Source organism: Hippopotamus amphibius, chromosome 1 (genome assembly GCF_030028045.1).
Source record: "Hippopotamus amphibius kiboko isolate mHipAmp2 chromosome 1, mHipAmp2.hap2, whole genome shotgun sequence".
In the NCBI taxonomy this organism is placed as follows: Eukaryota; Metazoa; Chordata; class Mammalia; order Artiodactyla; family Hippopotamidae; genus Hippopotamus; species Hippopotamus amphibius.
In genome coordinates, this window is record NC_080186.1 from 219,486,824 (window position 1) to 219,506,249 (window position 19,426).

The 19,426-nt window shown below is 34.3% G+C and overlaps 1 protein-coding gene across 5 annotated transcripts in view; it reads right to left on the reverse strand.

Annotated features, from left to right (window-relative positions):
• Positions 1 to 19,426, reverse strand: part of FCHO2 (FCH and mu domain containing endocytic adaptor 2) — a 122,054-nt gene that overhangs the window by 61,992 nt on the left and 40,636 nt on the right. For all 5 annotated transcript variants that reach the window (XM_057741249.1, XM_057741276.1, XM_057741240.1 and 2 more), the window contains 3 exons: positions 13,408 to 13,512; positions 7,897 to 7,995; positions 7,058 to 7,154 (listed from right to left, as the gene is read on the reverse strand). In XM_057741249.1, coding sequence (XP_057597232.1) covers positions 7,058 to 7,154; positions 7,897 to 7,995; positions 13,408 to 13,512 — 301 coding nt within the window. The remainder of the gene's footprint in view (positions 1 to 7,057; positions 7,155 to 7,896; positions 7,996 to 13,407; positions 13,513 to 19,426) is intronic.

Sequence of the window (19,426 nt, forward strand, 5' to 3'; positions counted from 1 at the left end):
GCAAGATGAAAAGACAACCCTCAGAATGGGAGAAAATATTTGCAAATGAATCAACAGACAAAAGATTAATCTCCAAAATATAGAAACAGTTCATCCAGCTCAATATCAAAAAAAACAAACAACCCGGGCTTCCTAGGTGGCACAGTGGTTGAGAATCCGCCTGCCAATGCAGGGGACAAGGGTTCAATCCCTGCTCCAGGAAGATCCCACATGCCTCAGAGCAACTAAGCCCGTGCGCCACAACTATTGAGCCTGCCCTTTAGAGCCCCTGAGCCACAACTATTGAGCCCATGTGCTGCAACTACTGAAGCCCAAGCGCCTAGAGCCCATGCTCCGCAACAAGAGAAGCCACAGCAATGAGGATCTCGCACACCACAACGAAGAGTAGCCCCCATTCAGCATAACTAAAAAGAAAGCCCGCACACAGCAAAAGACCCAACACAGCCAATAAAATTAATTAATTAACTTATAAACAAACAACCCAATCAAAAAACGGGCAGAAGACCTAAATAGGCATTTCTCCAAAGAAGACATATAGATGGCTAAAAGGCACATGAAGAGCTGCTCAACATCACTAATTATTAGAGAAATGCAAATTAAAACTACAGTGAGGTATCACCTCATATCGGTTAGAATGGGCATCATCCGAAAATCTACAAACAGTAAATGCTGGAGAGGGTGTGGAGAAAAGGGAACGCTCTTACACTTTTGGTGGGAATGTAAATTGATACAGCTACTATGCAGAACAGTATGGAGGTTCCTTGCAAAACTAAAAATAGAACTACCATATGACCCAGCAATCCCACTACTGGGCATATACCCAGAGAAAACCATAATTCAAAAAGACACATGCACTCCGATGTTCACTGCAGCACTATTTACAATACCCAGGATATGGAAGCAACCTAAATGTCCATCAACAGGTGAATGGATAAAAAAGATGTGGTCCATATATACAATGGAATATTACTCAGCTGTAAAAAGCAATGAAACTGGGACATTTGTAGCAACATGGATGGACCTAGAGACTGTCATACAGAGTGAAGTGAGTCAGAAAGAGAAAAACAAGTATCGTATATTAACACATATATGTGGAATACAGAAAAATGGTCCAAATCAACCGGTTTGCAAGGCAGAAATAGAGACACAGATGTATAAAACAAACATATGGACACCAAGTGGGGAAAGTGGGAAGGGTTGGGGGGGAATGAATTGGGAGATTGGGATACCAAATAGTATACTTTAAATATACGCAGTTTATTGTATGCTAACTGTATCTCAATAAAAGTTCTTAAAAAAAAAAAAAGAAAGAAAGAATCTGCCTGCTAATGCAGGGGACACAGGTTTGATCCCTGGGCAGGGAAGATCCCAATGCCCTAAGCTCGTGCACCACAACTACTGAAGCCTGCGCACCTAGAGCCTGTGCTCAGCAACAAGAGAAGCCACTGCAATGAAAAGGCCACGCACCACAACAAAGTGTCTCCGCAACTAGAGAAAACTCATGTGCAGCAACGAAGACCCAATGCAGCCAACAGAAATAAATAAATTTATTTTTTAAAAGTTGATAATAAATATTTTAGACACTGTGGGTCATAAAGTCTGTCACAACTAGTGACCTCCGCTGACGTAGTGTGAAAGCAGTCACAGACAATACATAAACAAGTGTGATTGTGTTCAGAAAAACTTTCATGGACACTGACATCTGAATTTTATAATTTTAAGCATCACAAAATATTGTTCTTCCTGTATCCCCAATCATTCTTTGCTTGTAGGCCTCAAAAAAAGGGGCAAGGCTAAATCTGGCTCAATGGCCACAGTCTGCAGACTCCTGTTCTAAAAGATGTAACAGATAATCACGATTGGAAGACAGACGCATCCCATAGGGCAGCGCTCTCTGCCTCTGTCCTAGGTGGTAAGGACACAATAGGTGGAGGCGTACGCCTTCATAAAGTGAAGCTTTTCTATGTTATTTTCTTTCGGCGTTCTCCTCTTTTACTCTCCTATTTATGTTAATCTACATCATCCTCTTCACGAATCATCATCCATTCTTCTTTTCTCTTTCTCTGGTCATTCCCACTTGCTATCAATAGAAAAACCAAGTAATCACAAAATATCTGGTGTGGTTTGTGGGTCTTTGGTCTTCTTACCTATTTTTAATTTTGCTTTCTATAAAAGAGTTTCTGTTTCTCTAAATTTTAAAAAGAAAAAAAAATTTCATGGAAGGAGGTTCTAATTTATAGGTTTGGCATTACTCTAAATCCTTGAGGGGTCTGGAAAGATTATCACTAGTTGTTTTTTTTTTTTTTAACTATATACTTGCACCCTATACTTTAAAATAATATACTTAATATAGAAATTAAAATATTCCAAATATCTAAACTAATCAATCAGTTTCACATTTAGGTGGTAGGGCTACAAGAATCGCATTTTTCCCTTTTTCTTTGTGGCTGGTTTTATTTTATGTCTACTTTTCTGGGGCTTTTTCTATTTGTATCTTTAAACACAATATAATCCCTGGAAGTCCTCAAATGGAAGCTATAAACTATATTATCATATAATGAAAATACAGATAAGTTTTGCAACAAAATCTTTTATTTAAACATATTAGACACTGGTCTACCAACTTTTTATTTGTCTTCTATCCTTTTGTTTCTTATAAATGGAAACTTGTTTAACTTTTATGAATTATAAATAGCATACAGTGATATTAGCAGAATGACTGTAAAACAGGAAATTTCAAACATATGGATTTTAATCACCATTTGCAACTAAAACATATGACAATGGGTAGGAATACTAGGATAATGTCATTAGAACATAATAAGACATTCAAAATTAGAAAACACCTGTTTATTCATGACTCTTTCAGACCACAGGTGCTTTAATATTCAAAGCATCCACTTAGAGTGACTCAAATTCCAGAAAAGCCAGGCAGTACAACACTTAAAAAGTAATGACAAAAACAGTATGAAGGTTCCTCAAAAAATTAAAAATAGAACTACCATATGATCTAGCAATTCCAATTCTGCATATTTATCTGAAGAAATTTAAATCACTATCTCAAAAAAATACTGCACTCCCATGCTCAGCGTGGCGTTATTTATAATAGCAAAGACATGGAAACCACCTGTCTTCCGACAGATGAATGGATAAAGAAAAATACTGTGTGTGTATGTGTATATTCAGCCATAAAAGGCAAGGAAATCTTGTTGTTTGTGACAACACAGATGGACCTTGATGGCATTATGCTAAGTGAAAAAGTCAGAGAAAGACAATAACTGTATGATCTCACTCAGATGTAGAATCTAAAAAAAAAAAAAAACTGGACTTACAGATACGGAGAACAGATGGGGGGCCCCCCACTGGGCAAAACAGGTAAAGGTGGTCAAAACATACAAACTTCCAGTTATAAGACAAAACAAGTCCTGCAGCTGTAACACACAGCATAGTGACTTTCGTTAACAACACTATAACATGCATTTGAAAGCCGCTAAGAGAGTACAGCCATCTCTCAGTATCTGAAGGCGACTGGTTCTAGGATCCCTGAAGATATCAAATTTCAAAGATGCTCAAGTCCCTTATACAGCATAATGCAGTCAGCCCTCCATAACTGTGGATGTAGAATCCTGGGACAGAGAGAGCCAACTGTAGTCCGTAAAAGTTCTTATCACAAGAAAAAAAAATTTAACTATGTGTGGGAATAGATGTTAACTAAACCTATTTTGGTAATCATTTTGCAATATATACATACACCAAATCATTATGTTGCATACTTTAAAGCTAATACAATGTTATATGTCAATTATATCTCAATAAAAAAGTAATGACAAAAATGACACTACATAAAATAAGCAGTATAAAATACTCTCAATGAATGGGGAAAAATTAATGCTCTCAAAGCATTTGATTTACATAGGAGAATTGGAGACAAAGTTAGAGGCTATATCTTTCAACAGGCAACTGACTAAAGAAAAAATTACTCATTTCTCAGTGCAAGAAAAATAGGTTAACTTTCAGTTATACAGTTTTCAAAGAATTGGGCTGCTTGTTTTCTTTTTAAAATGTGTAACCCATAGGACTAAAACCAGTTTACAGAGAACTCACCCACCAGAGGAAGCAAAACAGGAAAAAAAAATGTTAATAGCAAAAATAGTATACACAATTGAAGGTTAGAATACTTCTTACAAAACAAAATCCTTTAAGTCCATTAATTTCATATAATCATGTGTGTTATTTTTCTGAGAAACACAAGATTTCCATCACTGTAATGGGCTCCCTCTAGTGCCCATACATAGAACAAAAACACATGAAAGAGCTGTAACACGTCACCCACAGCAAGTCAACTAGAGAAGTAATATTTATCCTTTCCAGTCCACCCTCACACCACTCCCTTTTTTTCCCCTAAGTTAGTTCTAGAATCACTTATTTTGAAAATCAGTCACCTATATATATATGTCAACAGTCATCCTGAAACAGTCACCTAATTCTGGGTTTAGTAATTCTAGGAAAGCCCATGTCATCACCAATCTTGGCCTCTCTCTTACCATTTAGTCACAGAAATTTTCTGCATGTCTTAGTATAGCTTGAGGCCAGTAAATTTAAATTTATAAACAACATCCAACAGTAGCTACCTATTAATCAGGTACGTGCTAATTTTTCGAAAATAACATTTATTAAGTACTCAATAAATGTTACATTATCTCATGTAAACCTCACAACAACCCCATGAGGTAGGTAGGTACTATTATTTTCCTTACTTTATATATGAGGGCACTGAGGCTTATAGGTCTCACTGGTAGTAAAGAATAGAGGACAAACTACAGGGCTAAGTACTGTGCTATACCACAGATAAGAAAGTAACTGATCTTTTTCTTGAGATAACTGTAGATGCACATACAGTTTTAAAAACAGAAAAAGGAAAAGAAATACAGCAAGATTCCTTGTACACTTTGCCCAGTTTCCTGCAATGATAACATTTTGCAAAACTACAATATAATGTCACAAACAGGATACTGATAATGATACAATCTATCAATCTTACTCAGTTCTGTCTAAGGCACTTTTAACCAGCCGATACACACTTGCTTTTGTTCTATCAACATTTCCAAATGCTCCACATAAAAATTCTTCAATTGTTTTTACCTAGTTTAACTGGTTTTCACTTATAATTTTATCTTTACAATGAACTGTAGGGTTTTACACTATTCTGCAGTTATGTATCTCAGCATCCTCATTCTCTCTACGTGTGTAAACCTACATAGTCTATTTCATTTCTCCAAAGCATGGACCTTGAGGTCAAGGATCCTGAAATTTAATCCCAGTATTCTGTCACGTACTTAGTTTAGGCAAATAATTTAACTTCTCAATATTTCTATCATCTATAAAATGGGAATAAAAGTACCCACTTCAAAGAGTTCCCGAAGATCAAAGTTTGCCTGCAAAGCAGTTGACACAGTACACAGCACAAAGTAAGCACTCACTAAACTGTAACCATAATTATTTACTACTCCTTTACCAAGACGTTTCTACAGCAAATTCACCCATTCCAATCTCTTTAACATCCTAACCTTACCATATATAACCACCTGCTCATTCATACAACAAAACTGTATTGTTTACACATAAAGAAGATAAATATATGAATCAAATACAGAACTTTTCTTCAGAAGAGCACAATTACTCAAATTTAAGGTAGTCAACAATGCCAAAAAAAAAAAAAAAAAGTACAAAGTTCTCCGTTTGATGGTGGAAGTAACACATGACCTGACTCTTTAAGAGTTTTATTCATTTGACAAATGAGTGGGATACAGCATTTTCTAGAGTAGACATAAGGGCAACTAAAGTACCAAGGACAAAAAGGGGGTATGGATAGGAAACAGCAAGCAGTTCAGGCTGGCTGAAGTGGAGGGTGCCAGAAAAGAAATATTAATGGAAAGTAAGACTAAAGATTGGGCAAAAGCAGATCCTGAAAGGCTAAGTCTAAAATCTAAGTCTAGAATCTAAATTTCATTGTCTATAATGAAGAGTCAAAGATTTATAAGTAATGCGGTTATAAGTGCATAATTATATAGCCAAAACATTAATGTGCTATAACATGTAAAATTAGACTAGAGAAATCTCTACTGTGCCAGTTATTCAGAAACCTGCTGCTGCATTCAATGAGTTCGGTAAGAAGGAAGGTCTAAAGGGATAAATACAACGGAACTGAATCAATACAATCTGAAACTTAATGAAACGTGGGAAAAAGGAATTGAAGATGATTTAGGTCTAAAGCCTTAGTTCTGTGAACTGCACTGAAGAAAAATGGCTCTCAGACTTCTCTACGAATCATTTATGCTTTTTCTTGAATTCTAAACTATATTTCAACTTCTTTACTGGACTGAATAATTTTTACCTGTAGAGTGAAAACAAGTATCTTGCAAGAATAGGGTATAGTAACTACTAAATAAATTCAAGAAAGCTGGAAGACTAAGTATGCTGAACAGGGGAAGAGAATGGTGTTTATTACATTTGATATATCATAACATGCTTATTAAAAGTAACATCAAGGAAACCTATAATCATTTGTTCATAAAATAGGAACCAGAATTCCTGTACTCGCTGGTATATCCCAGTGTCTAAAACAGTACCCAGAATACTATCAGCACTCAATAAATAAGTTTGTTGAATACACATATGAACGAGGAAAGAAAAAAGTTATTAAATTTTAAGGAAGGTTCTCCACTGGCCTCAATGCTCTGAGAGGTCAATATGCTCTCCCACTTTTTGTCTTGTTGCTAACCCCACTTTTGAAAATATAAATAAACTGCGATGTATTAATTTAGTAAAGGTATGATAACCACTTTTAGTAGTATCAATTCTAAATTATTAACTACTGAAAATCAAAACAAAAACTTAACATACCATCAAACACAAAGTAAATGATATCTGAGATATTTCACACAGATTTTTAAGTATCTCCCAAGCTCCATTTTGCAATTTTGGAATTTAAAGGCAAACACATTTGTTACTTGATGGGAAATTTGAATATGTTTCCTTGCAGAGTTTGTCATCTTACCAGGTCTTTCCTTCCCAGTGCCTTTGGACTCAACAAATTTTTGTATCAAGCTTTCAACTGTAGTGTTAGCCATGTTATTTATAAATTCTTCATGGACCTATTAAAATGAAACAAAGATGAGTTTTTTCTCATTTTCCATAAATATTCTTAGTGTGTTTCAGACAAAACTTCCAAAAAAATTAAAATTTATTACACCAAAATATGTATGTTTTGACCCAAGGCTTTTGAGAACTTTTATTGACCTAACATGCTGTTACCTAACGTAAACTGTTAGTAGATCTATGGATACAAACCACTTTTTACATGAGCCCCTTAAGATATGGTCTCACAGCCTTAGAAATCAAGGCAGTGTCCTGGTCCTATCCTTGAGTGTTTCAGAGACATAAATCTTATGATAAATAAAACTTATACAGCAATGAAAATAGTATTAGAACTTTAGTAACAAAGAATAACAGACTTCATCTTCTGCTACTATATTTCAATGCACCCCAAACGTTGTCATTAAACCACTTTCATGTTTTTGGAAAATTTCTAAGCACAAGTTCTATAACTTACTGGAGTTGCTATTCTAAAGTTTAAAATAGTAAAACTTTAAACAAGAAATATTCAAAAGTTGTTAACTTCAGAATTTGAATGTAAAGAAGACTGAGCAAAGTTAATTTAAAAAATTTAACTTATCCTTGACAAGATGATAAAATCCAGGTTATTTTATATTTCACACATGTAAACACATATTCTTTATCTGAAATAATTCAATATCACATTATGAGTTTGGATTTTTAAAGTCATAAGTGAACATAAAATTCTCATGAGTCAGTTCAATAAAAGTAACAACTTACCTGGCCTATTTGCAAATGAATTTCCTTTATAGCATTTGACAAGGATCCTATAATTTCTTTTATGTGAATGAGATGAGTTTCTTCAATATCTTGAAATTTCTAGGTAGGAAAGATAAAAAATTACATGCACACACAGATATATTCTGAAATCAAAACACTTTTTAGAAGTCATCTTAACACAACTAACCAAACTTAGCAAGTTACCATAATTATATAATCTTTAACAATGCTTCTAGACAAATGAGTCTAGTAAACATACTGAAATATAGCATTGAGAAAAGCTAACTTTTTGTTATGCCATTTCTCAGGTAAATATGAATATTTTCAGTATTAGAAGACACCACAAATTAAAATCTATAATCATAGTCAGAAAATTAGAACGAGACCCAGAAGAGAATAGTGCCAAAAAAAACAAGGCAGAAGTATTTCAAAAACTGAAAAACAATTAGTTGACAGAGCTAAAACTACAGTTTACTTCTTAAGACTTTACAATCTAGCCCACAGACTTTCAAAATGTCTAATTCTTGAAATGTTAATCCACAGTCTCCAAAACAGGTAGTCTTTGGTCAAAGAAATCTGGGAAAGCCTGTATGTATACTCTATCTCAGCAGTTGTCAGCTGAAGGTAGGGATGATTCAGATGGCCTGGGGAATGTTTTCAAACTATAAAACAAATCAACCCTCCATGAGTATGTAGGAAGTGGGCTGGAAAGAGGTAAGAATGTTTGGGGAAAAAAATCCCAGGTTATTCTGATATTTACTCCCTGGGAAGAAAACCACTGCTAGCCTTGGCTTCACAATAAACATATTAAAAACTGAGTAACTGAGAAATAGTAAAGTAATAAAACTTGTTTTACTCTGCTTAACCCAGTATCTTCCAAATATCTTTGACCACACAACCCTTTTTTCCTTCTCTGAGTATCTATTAATATCTCACAGAACAATAATATTCTCCAAAACAGGATTTGGAAAATGCTGAACTAGTCACTTTCAAACAAAAATACATTTGTCATTTCCACTGCACAAACCTGATTACCCATTTTCTTGCCAAATTACATCAGTTCTAAGGAGCAGGCCTAAATGTTTGCTACTTTTCCCTAGTTAGTTTATCAAATTAGATTCCCTCAGCCCATTTTTAATGTCCAATTTTCTTCAGTACCGAGTTACATTATCAGAAATCACTAAGCCAAATGATTACATCCATACTTGTGTAAAGGGCCTGAACTTCAGGGAAAAAAAAATCAGTAACGGTGAAATTATAGTTTTGGCAGTAATGCAACAACAGTCCAAAAAATTAAATCAGTTTTACTCGTGAGGAATGAGAGAGTTAAAATAGAGTGCTTGTCTTGACTAATTTTGATAAAGTCCAATGAGAATACCAATACTGCAAGATCCTGAATTACTCTTAAGAACTGAGGAACATTTAGCAGGAGCATGATTCCATTTTATGTTCATATTGTAAGAATTCACCCTCAGCTTAAATTTCTGCAATTTAATGAACAAGATACCTTCTCACAGACAGGTAGTCCCAAATCCAGGAAAAGTTGGCCAAACAGCCGCTAATTTCACATGGGTGATCCCTAATTCCAAGGAAACTGCACCTTCTTCTCTTCTCTTTTGAAACACCTACACTGAATAAGTCAGATCCTTAATAATTTAGAAATATCTTGAAGCATGAAGCCAAAGAGAAACTAAAAGCATGATTCAGGTGCAATTTTGAAAATGTGCTTTATTTTTGGTGAGAGGACACTGCTAAGTATCACAATTCCTCAAAATTAGTGACTACTAAATAAACTCAGAGTTACTCAGCAATGGGAATATAGTATCAAGGGTCAGAATATAAATGAATAAACCTTCTTGAACAAATCAGATTCCTCCTACTTGCAATTTCAAATTCACTGTGTTCATATGTATTATTATATTAGCTTTTTGAAAAAATACAATTTTGTCAGCCACTAAAGAGATATAAAAGCATTCTAATACTAACATTCCTTAATCTGATGGTGTTGCTTAAGCAATCTCAAATTTCCTTGAACTAGCCATCTAACTGTTCAAAGTAAACAAAATCTCCCTATTGTTTCAAGGTTTTTAAGTGTCATTAACCAACAGTAGTGAAAAGCATGGGCACAGTCACAATTTTAATCATGCTTATTCCCAACTCAAATGAAAAAACTTACATCACAAGTACGCCAAGTAAATTCTAACTTCTTTTACCCCAGGGACTCAATTTCTTTTCCCACTGGTAGACATATGTCCTGCCACCCAAATTTCATTCTCACTAGACTGAGAGGCCCCTTCCTACTAGGATTAGGTCAACCCGCTTGGCCTGGAACAAAAGGAAAGTAAAGAAGCAAAAGAATTCTCTTCCCTTCTAAATAACCCAAAATAAAGTCTACTGTCTATTAAGAAACAAAAGTTAACCTGTTCTATAGTTGTGTGTGTGTGTGACAGCGAGAGAAAAACAAAGAAGGAACACGAGAGAGAACACATATACAGATTAGGACATCATCTTTATTTAAGAGCAGCATGATTAAACATCTGCTCAAACAAATTAACGTTTCCATCTTGGAATTGGCAAGATAAACAGTTAAAATGCCAATTTGAAAGAAAAATGTATTGAGGAAGCAGAAAGAGATAAGGAGAGGGAAAGATGAGTGCTGAAGATTCTTTATTAGTTAATATACACAAACAAAAAAACACTGAACCTAACAAATTCTAACTTCTGTTTTTTCAAATTAAATAACTGAAAGGCAAACATTTTCATTGACAGAAACTAATCATTTTGATAGAAAATTAAGAAATCAATAATAACTGCCTTATAAATGAGTGTTCCTAATGATTTAAAAGATAAAAGAGAACTTGCTGAAGTCTATAATGACCTCAGTTGCTATAGAAACTGAAACTGTTTATCTCACTTGATTTGGAGCCTCATTTAACACAACTGAACCCTTCTTGAAACATTATCATTTCCCAGCCACCATGACATTACATCTCCCAATTTTCTTCCTTCTCTGGCTTCTCCTACTTGAGTTTCAGCATCTCTTCCTCTCCCAAACTGACAATGATGAACCTCTAAAAGCTTGGCCTTAACTTCCCCACACTCTATCCAAAGGTGATGTCATTGTGGCTTTGTGAACTGTCAAGCCTCTATTTTATAAAGGCCCAATCCTTTACTCAAAACCTTTGGGACCAGGTGTTTTGGCATTTAAATAGTTTGGATTTTTTTAAAGTAAAGATAACATGGTGTTGTTACCATATCTCATAATACTTCTGGCAGGATCTGCAGCAGCACCTGTTTATTAAACACTAAAGGAAAACACGTATATTCAGTCTGAGTAGGATAAAGAGATTATAAATAGCCTCACATCAGGTTCAAATCAAGTTTTGCTGCCAAATGAGTTCTAAAATTTTTTTTTTTTTTTTTGGTTTTTAGAGCTTTTGGAATTCAGAATTGTAGGTAAGGGACTGTGAACATTATGTCCAGCCCAGATTACTCAGAGCCTCCAAAATTAGAGGTGAAGTCTCCACTTAGGTACATGTAGCTCAAAATTAACATGTTCAAAACTGAACGTCTCATCCCCTTCCGACTCCGCAAACTGACAGTTCTTCACCTAGACTTTGCCATTCATCTCCAGCCACACAGGCTTACAAGCCCAAACCTGGAAAAGATCCTGAACCCCTTTAGAATTCCGACCCCTGCCATCACCAAATGCATTCACTTCTCTCCTTCTCCAAGGCCACCACACTGACCCTCATCCTTCTCACTGGACTACAATACTGTCTTCCAAATTGGACTTTTGATTCTCTTTTGGCTTCACTATAATCCAGTCTTCACAAAACTGTCAGAATTAGCTTTAAAAATGCAAATCATCTCATGTCATATCCCTGCATACAGGTCTTCAGTGTCTTCCAAATGCTCTTAGAAGAAAACCTAAACCCTTACTAAAGCCTGGTCCTTGACTATCTCTTTAACCTCAATGCTAATCACCATCTCTCCTCACTCAGTTTTAGTAAGCATTTTTTACTTTCTACAATGTGACAGCTCTTTTACACATCTGGGCTTTCATATCCATGGTCCCCAATGCCTGGTACACTCTTGCCCTAGAATGAATCTCTTACTGATTCTTTAAGTCTCAGTTTTAAATGTTACTTCTCCAAAAAGGCCTTTCCTAACTCCCTAATACAAATTAGGTCATCCCTATTATTTTATCTCATGGAAACCTGTTCTTTTTCTTTGTAATATTTATAATAATTTAACACTTTATACTTTAAGCATATATTTAACGTCTGTCTCCCTCTCCTATACTGTATCTGTATACTCCATGTAGAGCAGAGAAAATTTGTTTTATTTATACATATACTGTATACAACCAGCATCTAGCACAGTGCCTACAAGGTGGTAACTAAAGATGCATGCATTATGCCTGCACACAAACATGCAAGCCTTTTGTTTCTGAGGTGTGAATCACTCACCACTCCAAGGGAGAAGACTCCCTAGAATCCAAAAAGTAGAATTCATAAAGTCCTTCTTCACACTTACAGAGTGCCTGCCATGAGCTGGGAACTGTTTAAAGTGCTGAGGAGATAGCAGCAAACAAATCAATCCCTGTTCTCACAGAACTTACATTTTAGTGGGGGAAGACAGACAAAGAATATGGGTAGAAGAGCCAGTGTGCTTCACCACATTTACAGTCCCTCAGCCATGATGGCTAAGAACATTCTAAGTAGAGTTTCTTCCACCAGCCTCAGTGCCAGAGTGAAGAGCTGACCCATGATGAGCAAGTAGCGTGATAATAAATAAACACTTGCTACTGTAAGCCACTGCCACCACAGCGTACCATCCTATCCTGTCTGACACAGTAAAAAAAACTCATAGTGTTAGATGATAGGTGCTAAGGAGAAAAACAAAACAAGAAAAAAGGACAAGAGATGAGGGTAGACGTTTTGGGTATGATTCATAAAGGCCCCCATCTTATATCTAGGCCTTTAATTAAGGTTCTAAGAACATCAAATTGAATATAATTTATCCCAAGCTTATGGGAGACCAACTTTTTTTAATTGTCTGTCTTCCCTTACTAAAATGGAAGTTCTATGAGAGCAGGGATTCTTGGTTGTTCGGTTAACTGCTATATCCTCAGCACTGAGTCATTTCCAGTTTTCTTCTTAAGTCAATTTTAAAACCCATACATAATCAGTAGCGTCTTCATCATCTACCAATGTCTTCATTTTCTCCAATACTCTTTAAACATTCTCTTCTAGTCAATCTGAATAATTCCTTATGATATTATAACTATTGCTTCTTCGTCTTCAATCACCAAAACGAGATGTATTTTTTTAAAAACAGCAGTATTAAAACACTGAGATTGTACATTTTAACATTTTCTAATACTAAAAAATTTTATGACAGAAAAATTATGTTATTTATATCAGTAATATAACTAATATAATTTGTGATTTATAAACAATAAACACAAATATCCTGTTTTAGATTTAAAGCCTTAAAAATACCAACCTGAGCTGTTTCTGTCATTTTCTGTTCAAAATCAGCTTTTGCTAATGCATATTTTTCCACATAGAGTTTATAGGTATCTGTAGCTTTCTTAGATTTAACAGCTGCCTGTAACAAAAAACATTTTGAACTATACAAAATATTTTTTCTTTCCTGATATAAATTAATATGAAATAATTTAAGTGCATTTTAAGAGATGAGGCCTATGTTGAGTTCAAGATGACATAAATTACCTTTAATATATTTTTTCAAGTCCTCCTTAGCAGTATTTTTTGTTATGGTCACACGATAACACAGAAATTAAATGTTAATTCTCCTATCCGACGGAATGTACTTTAAAAAGTTAAAACACTCTCATTTTCTAACCCAGAGTAAGATCACACAACCACATTATAATAGTACAATGTTACTAAAAATTCAACGAACAAAAATGTGACAATATCATCAGAATATGCTTGACACTCCTTTACACGCCTGTGAGTCTTCCTTCCTCCCACAACAAACAGATATTCCATTTGATGTCTGATTGATGACTATAAAGCTAGCTCCAAAGTTGGAAAAAAAATCAATTTTCCTTGATGTTTCTCAGTTTCCACTATGCTCTAGCAAATCTATTAATCATTGCCTATTTTTCAAGACTTGTATTTTTAAAAAATTGTTACTGCATTATTACAGTTCTAATTTTATCAAAGTTACTGATTCAGTAAAAACTTAATAATACATTAAATATTATTCAGTGAGGAATATGAATACCAATTATATAGAGATCTTTTCTTCAGGGACTTCATAAAATAAGTACGACCTATACATAAACAGCCAGAAATCGGTGGAAAGTAACAAAGAAGTGAAAACAAATTTTATGAAAGACAGACATTCAGGACAATGAAAGATAATGTGTGACTTGTAGGCTGGGGCAGACATGTAGCTATCAAGAAACTTGATTATTCTCAAAGGATTAATCAATTTGGGTACAGGAAGTCTGAAGGGAAGAGGTGTTAAAGTAAATAAGAGTTTAAAGAAGATAAAAAAAAACAGAAGCTATAGGATTTCAAGGTAAAAGATCTTCACTTTCCTGATGAGGTAAAGAGGTGGTCTGCTACAACTGAAGAAGAGGAGGGTGGGGCTGGGAACTTCAGGAGAATAAAGGACGTTTCAAACCATGGCTGTGGAGGATGCAACTGGTGACAACTACAGGAGTAAAAATATTGCAAAGAGCCACTGAAGGCTAAGCTGCAAAACCTGGAATTTGTGCAGAGCCAATTAGAATTAGCAGGTAATTATTTCCAGCTATGTTCAAGAGTCTAAGTAAGTATTAGAAACACAAAGCTGGGTTTACTTGGAGGTTTGAAATTGGCAAGAGATGCATACAGTCCTGTTCTCTCAAAAGGTAACCCTGTACTCTCTAAAATATAACTGCATATATTATATTAAACATATGTGCTCTATGCTTGCTGGCCTTCTTAAATAAAGAATACAGGATGCCACTTTATCCCATAGTGTATCAAAACTGTATCTTGTATCAAAACTGGTTTTGGAGCCAAAAGAAACTGGATTCAAATTCTAGCTCTACCATTTACTACCCAGTTGACTTCATCTTTGAGTTTTATATAGTTCTCTCATTCCTAAAATGGAAACAATACCACCTATATTTTAGAGCTTTGGCACAGACAAAATGTATTTTATGTAAATGCTTGGTATAGGGACTGGCATTATAGGTAAATCTACAAAACAAACAATATCTGCTATTATTATGGTATCTAAAAGGAACACCAAAAACATACATCATTATATTTTGCTGTTACATGTTTGTGTTATTATATGTAAGAGTTGAACTAAGCTCTACATCTCTAGAGTAAGTGTCTAAAACCTACAATGATTTTCTAGTTTGCTCCTATGGACCTTTTTTTAAACTCTTTTCTGTCTAGCCATATGACATTATTTTATACTACTGTTACTATACTTCCTCTTATATCCTGGTCCTTTCAAACAGTTAACAATTAGATGAGAAGGATATTTAGTTTACTAACCACCTTCACAGGAAGTGCAGATAACCAAGTCTGCTAGAATTTACTTTAAAAACAATTTTAATGCCTTGGTTATCTGGGTTTCCTTTTGGATTTTTTATGCCAAGAGACTTGGAAGAAGACAATTTCTTCTTTCAGCTACCTAAATTTTCAGTCTGTACAAGAATAATAAGCACCCACAGTCCATGGAGTGATTTTTAATGACACAGTCTAGCAAAATGATATCGTCCCACTGATAGCCTCTTCTTTGCTTGTTCTTCATCCCAACACTACTCTTTTTCTCTGCTGCCTATTAAGTTATTGCCTTATAATTTATGTGTCAGCTATTGACAAAGACATGAGCTGTGATCACTCCTAGAAGTATTTGCAATTCGAAAGGAAATTCATAAAAAATGGGAAAGTCCCCCAAACTATAACTATAATGACTGTGTCCATATTTTTAAAAGTAATTTATTTCATGGGTTCTTTCCTGTTTCCTTTTTTACAGATTCTACACAAAATAAGACACCTCCCCTTCTAAACTTACCATTAAAACCTTTCTCTAATAGCCTCTTGTTCTGCACTATTCAATAAGTCTTAGATTCTCAAAAAGAAGAAAGCTTCTTAAAGACAGAAGGGGATAATATGTATTTAGCCTTTAATAACCTTCATCACATCTAGTATGACGACAGGCACATGGTAGGAACTAAAACATTTACTGTGGCATACAAATTCATAATCCAACAATCATCAAATACTTGAATAAACCATTTAAAAACACAAGAATTGGGTCTATGGAAAGAACTGAGTCTATAGCCCATATTTAAAATAAATTCTTAATATTTATTACATTAATAAACTGGAAAAGTTCAAATAATATTTTGCTGTAATGAATATTTTTGCAAGTAAACACATATGCTGTATTGTGGAGAATATAATGGTTTTTCACTTACAAAAAAAAAGAAAGAAGATATCCTTTATAAGTTCTAATATATTTCTTACATCAGCTCTCACTCTTCAAAGGTAAAAGTCGTATGTCAGAATAAGGAAATTACATACCAACCTAAAGAAGCATCTTAGAAAACTGACAAAAACAGTACGTAGTAACAAAGGAATAATTTTTTTAAAGAGTTTATTGACTCACAAGGTGTTTTAAGTAATGACAAAAATAAATTTAAAGAAAACTAAGGGTATCCTATAAAAGGATATAGAGGCAACTTTAGAATGTAATCGTATTGGGAACATATATTATTTTTTGAAAGTAAGAAACATCTCTCATAGGAAACAACTATACAACAACACTCAAGTCAAAATGACTTTCTAAATAGTATTATTTGCTTAGTAAAACTGTAAATTCTTAGGGTAGAATCATAGAAACTAAATGCCCCAATAGTAACAAACTTGATCACTTTTGTAAAGTGATTATTGAAAGGGAAGTTGGAGCAGAGGAAATAATACTTTAAAAGAAATAGCTACATTTCTTCTTATAAATAAAAGACTAGCTTTAATAGATTACCTATTGATAACAAAATAAATGTCCTACATTTTATTCATTTCCTTAGCATTATAAATAAATTTACTGATATACTATCAGAAATATTTCTGCTTAAGTGTCTATAATTTTTTTTTTTACATTTTTTAATTTTATTTTATTTTTTGGGGGTACATCAAGTTCAATCATCTGTTTTTATACACATATCCCCGTATTCCCTCCCTTCCTTGACTCCCCCCCCTCGCGTCCCCCCCACCCTCCCCGCCCCAGTCCTCTAAGGCATCTTCCATCCTCCAGTTGGACTCCCTTTGTTATACAACAACTTCCCACTATCTATTTTACAGTTGGTAGTATATATATGTCTGTGCTACTCTCTCGCTTCGTCTCAGCTTCCCCTTCACCACCCGCCCCCAAGTGTCTATAATTTTTATAGTAAAATCCTATGAATCAAATACACATATATAAAATAAGTACTTTGTCATAGTCCACAAATATGAGTAACCTCTAAACGGTGCTTTATAAAAATAAGGGTTTGTGAACGAAGATGAGAAGTATATTATACCATAATTGCTAATAAGTAATTTTTTATGTTTTCAAGTTCACCAAAGGAAAAACAGTTCCAAGATGTGTTTAAAAAAAATCTACATTCATGTTAATAAAAAGCTTATTACAGGGGACTCGAGGGGGGGAGTCAAGGAAGGGAGGGAATACGGGGATATGTGTATAAAAACAGATGATTGAACCTGGTGCAGAAAAAATTAATTAATTAATTAATTAATTAATTAATTAATTAAAAAAAAAGCTTATTACAGGCCAAAATAAATTATTTACTTAGGCTTGGATTTGAATATATATAAATCAGAGATCCAATAACACATCTAGTATCACAAGCAAAGATATCACCTCTGAGCAGAACAATTAGAAAAAAGCATCCCTTCTTCTTTTCTTTTTGCTGATTTAGAAGATTTAGACTATACTTCTATTCTTTTAGTTATGCTTAATGTTCATGCTTGACTACTACTAATTCTAACATACCATTAATTGTAACACACACCATTATCTTGTGTACGACTAAAACAGAAAAATACTGTCAAGCCACGAAATAATGTTTATCACTTAAAATCTTGCCACTTAAAATTTTTATTTTCGACTTATTAAAAAAGCTCTTTCAGACTTAGAGGTAGATTTTTATTCTTGTGTGATACAGAATAAAAAAGAAAGCATAATGAACTATTTGAGATACTCCTAAATCTTTTTTCACATTCAGATTCTGATCCTTCTCAATTACTTCCAATTCAGGGGCTGCTGAGGTCTGTTCCCTCGTCCCCCCCGATAATATTATCTTCAATGTCACCAAGAGCATTATTTATTGACAGAGCATTTCTTAAAAGTGCTCCACTATCACTTACAGATTTTCTTCCAAATACTGGTGCTCACATTTTCTTGATCTTATCAGATCTCAACAAAAGGTTTTCAGACAACAATCAGAACTATTCCTTCCTCAATGACTTTAAAGTGGTCTATTAATTGAAACATCAAAGTATTGCAGTTGCCAACACTTTGTTGCAGTTGTATATAACAACCAAGTTCACAAAAGCAGTGAAACTACACCACAAATGCCACCTTGCCAACAGTGATTATAATGACAGCATTATTTGAAGATGCATTCTAATTTCAGAGATGTGAGTAAAAAGATATACCCAGTGGCTTTTAATATTCTCTTTTTCTCTGATACCTCGGTCTGAATTTATCTTTATTTAACCTGCTTAATACCAAAAATGTACTTTTGATCTAAGAACTCCTGAATTTCTTTAATTCTGAAAAATTCTGATCTGTTAACTTCAAATATTACCTGTCTACTATCCTCTCCTTTTTTTTTCTTCTGAAATCCACAGTAGATGAATGTTGGTAACCTTTATTCTCTGTACTATGTTACAGGTGAGTTCCCAAATTCAATCTTTTACTATATCAGCTCTAAAGTTTGTCTTCTCTATTGCTTTTTTTAAAATTCCAATAACCATATATTTCATTGCCAAGTTTTCTAGTTAGTTGGTTTCCCATCTACTAGGTCTTGTTTCATTATGTCTCTCTTAATTTAATATGTTTATATTCATTTACATCTCTGAACATCCTCAACATACATGAACGTTTTTGATCATCTGTTTTATAAATCTAAATTTTACTTGGCGTGAATTCTTATTCTAATTGTTAAATTCATTGCCATCTGTCTTAGCAGAGGTATCCCCTGCCTTTCAAAAGTTTGTTTTACCCCTCTTTGCTTTTACAAAAGAATTACATTAGTACCTGTTTTCACAAACTGAAAAAAATCCAAAGAGGATTTTCACTTTCACAAAATAAATGAAAAGAAAAATAGCATTCAGTGTTTGTTTTGCAGGAGCCATTATAGAGGCAGCACACACCCTGAGAGCAGTGAGAGTGGTACTACCAAGCTCCTTCCCAGGATCTACACTCAGCACCTGGACATCAGTCTCCAGAGCTTTGAACTGTGTCTGTAAACATCTGTGCT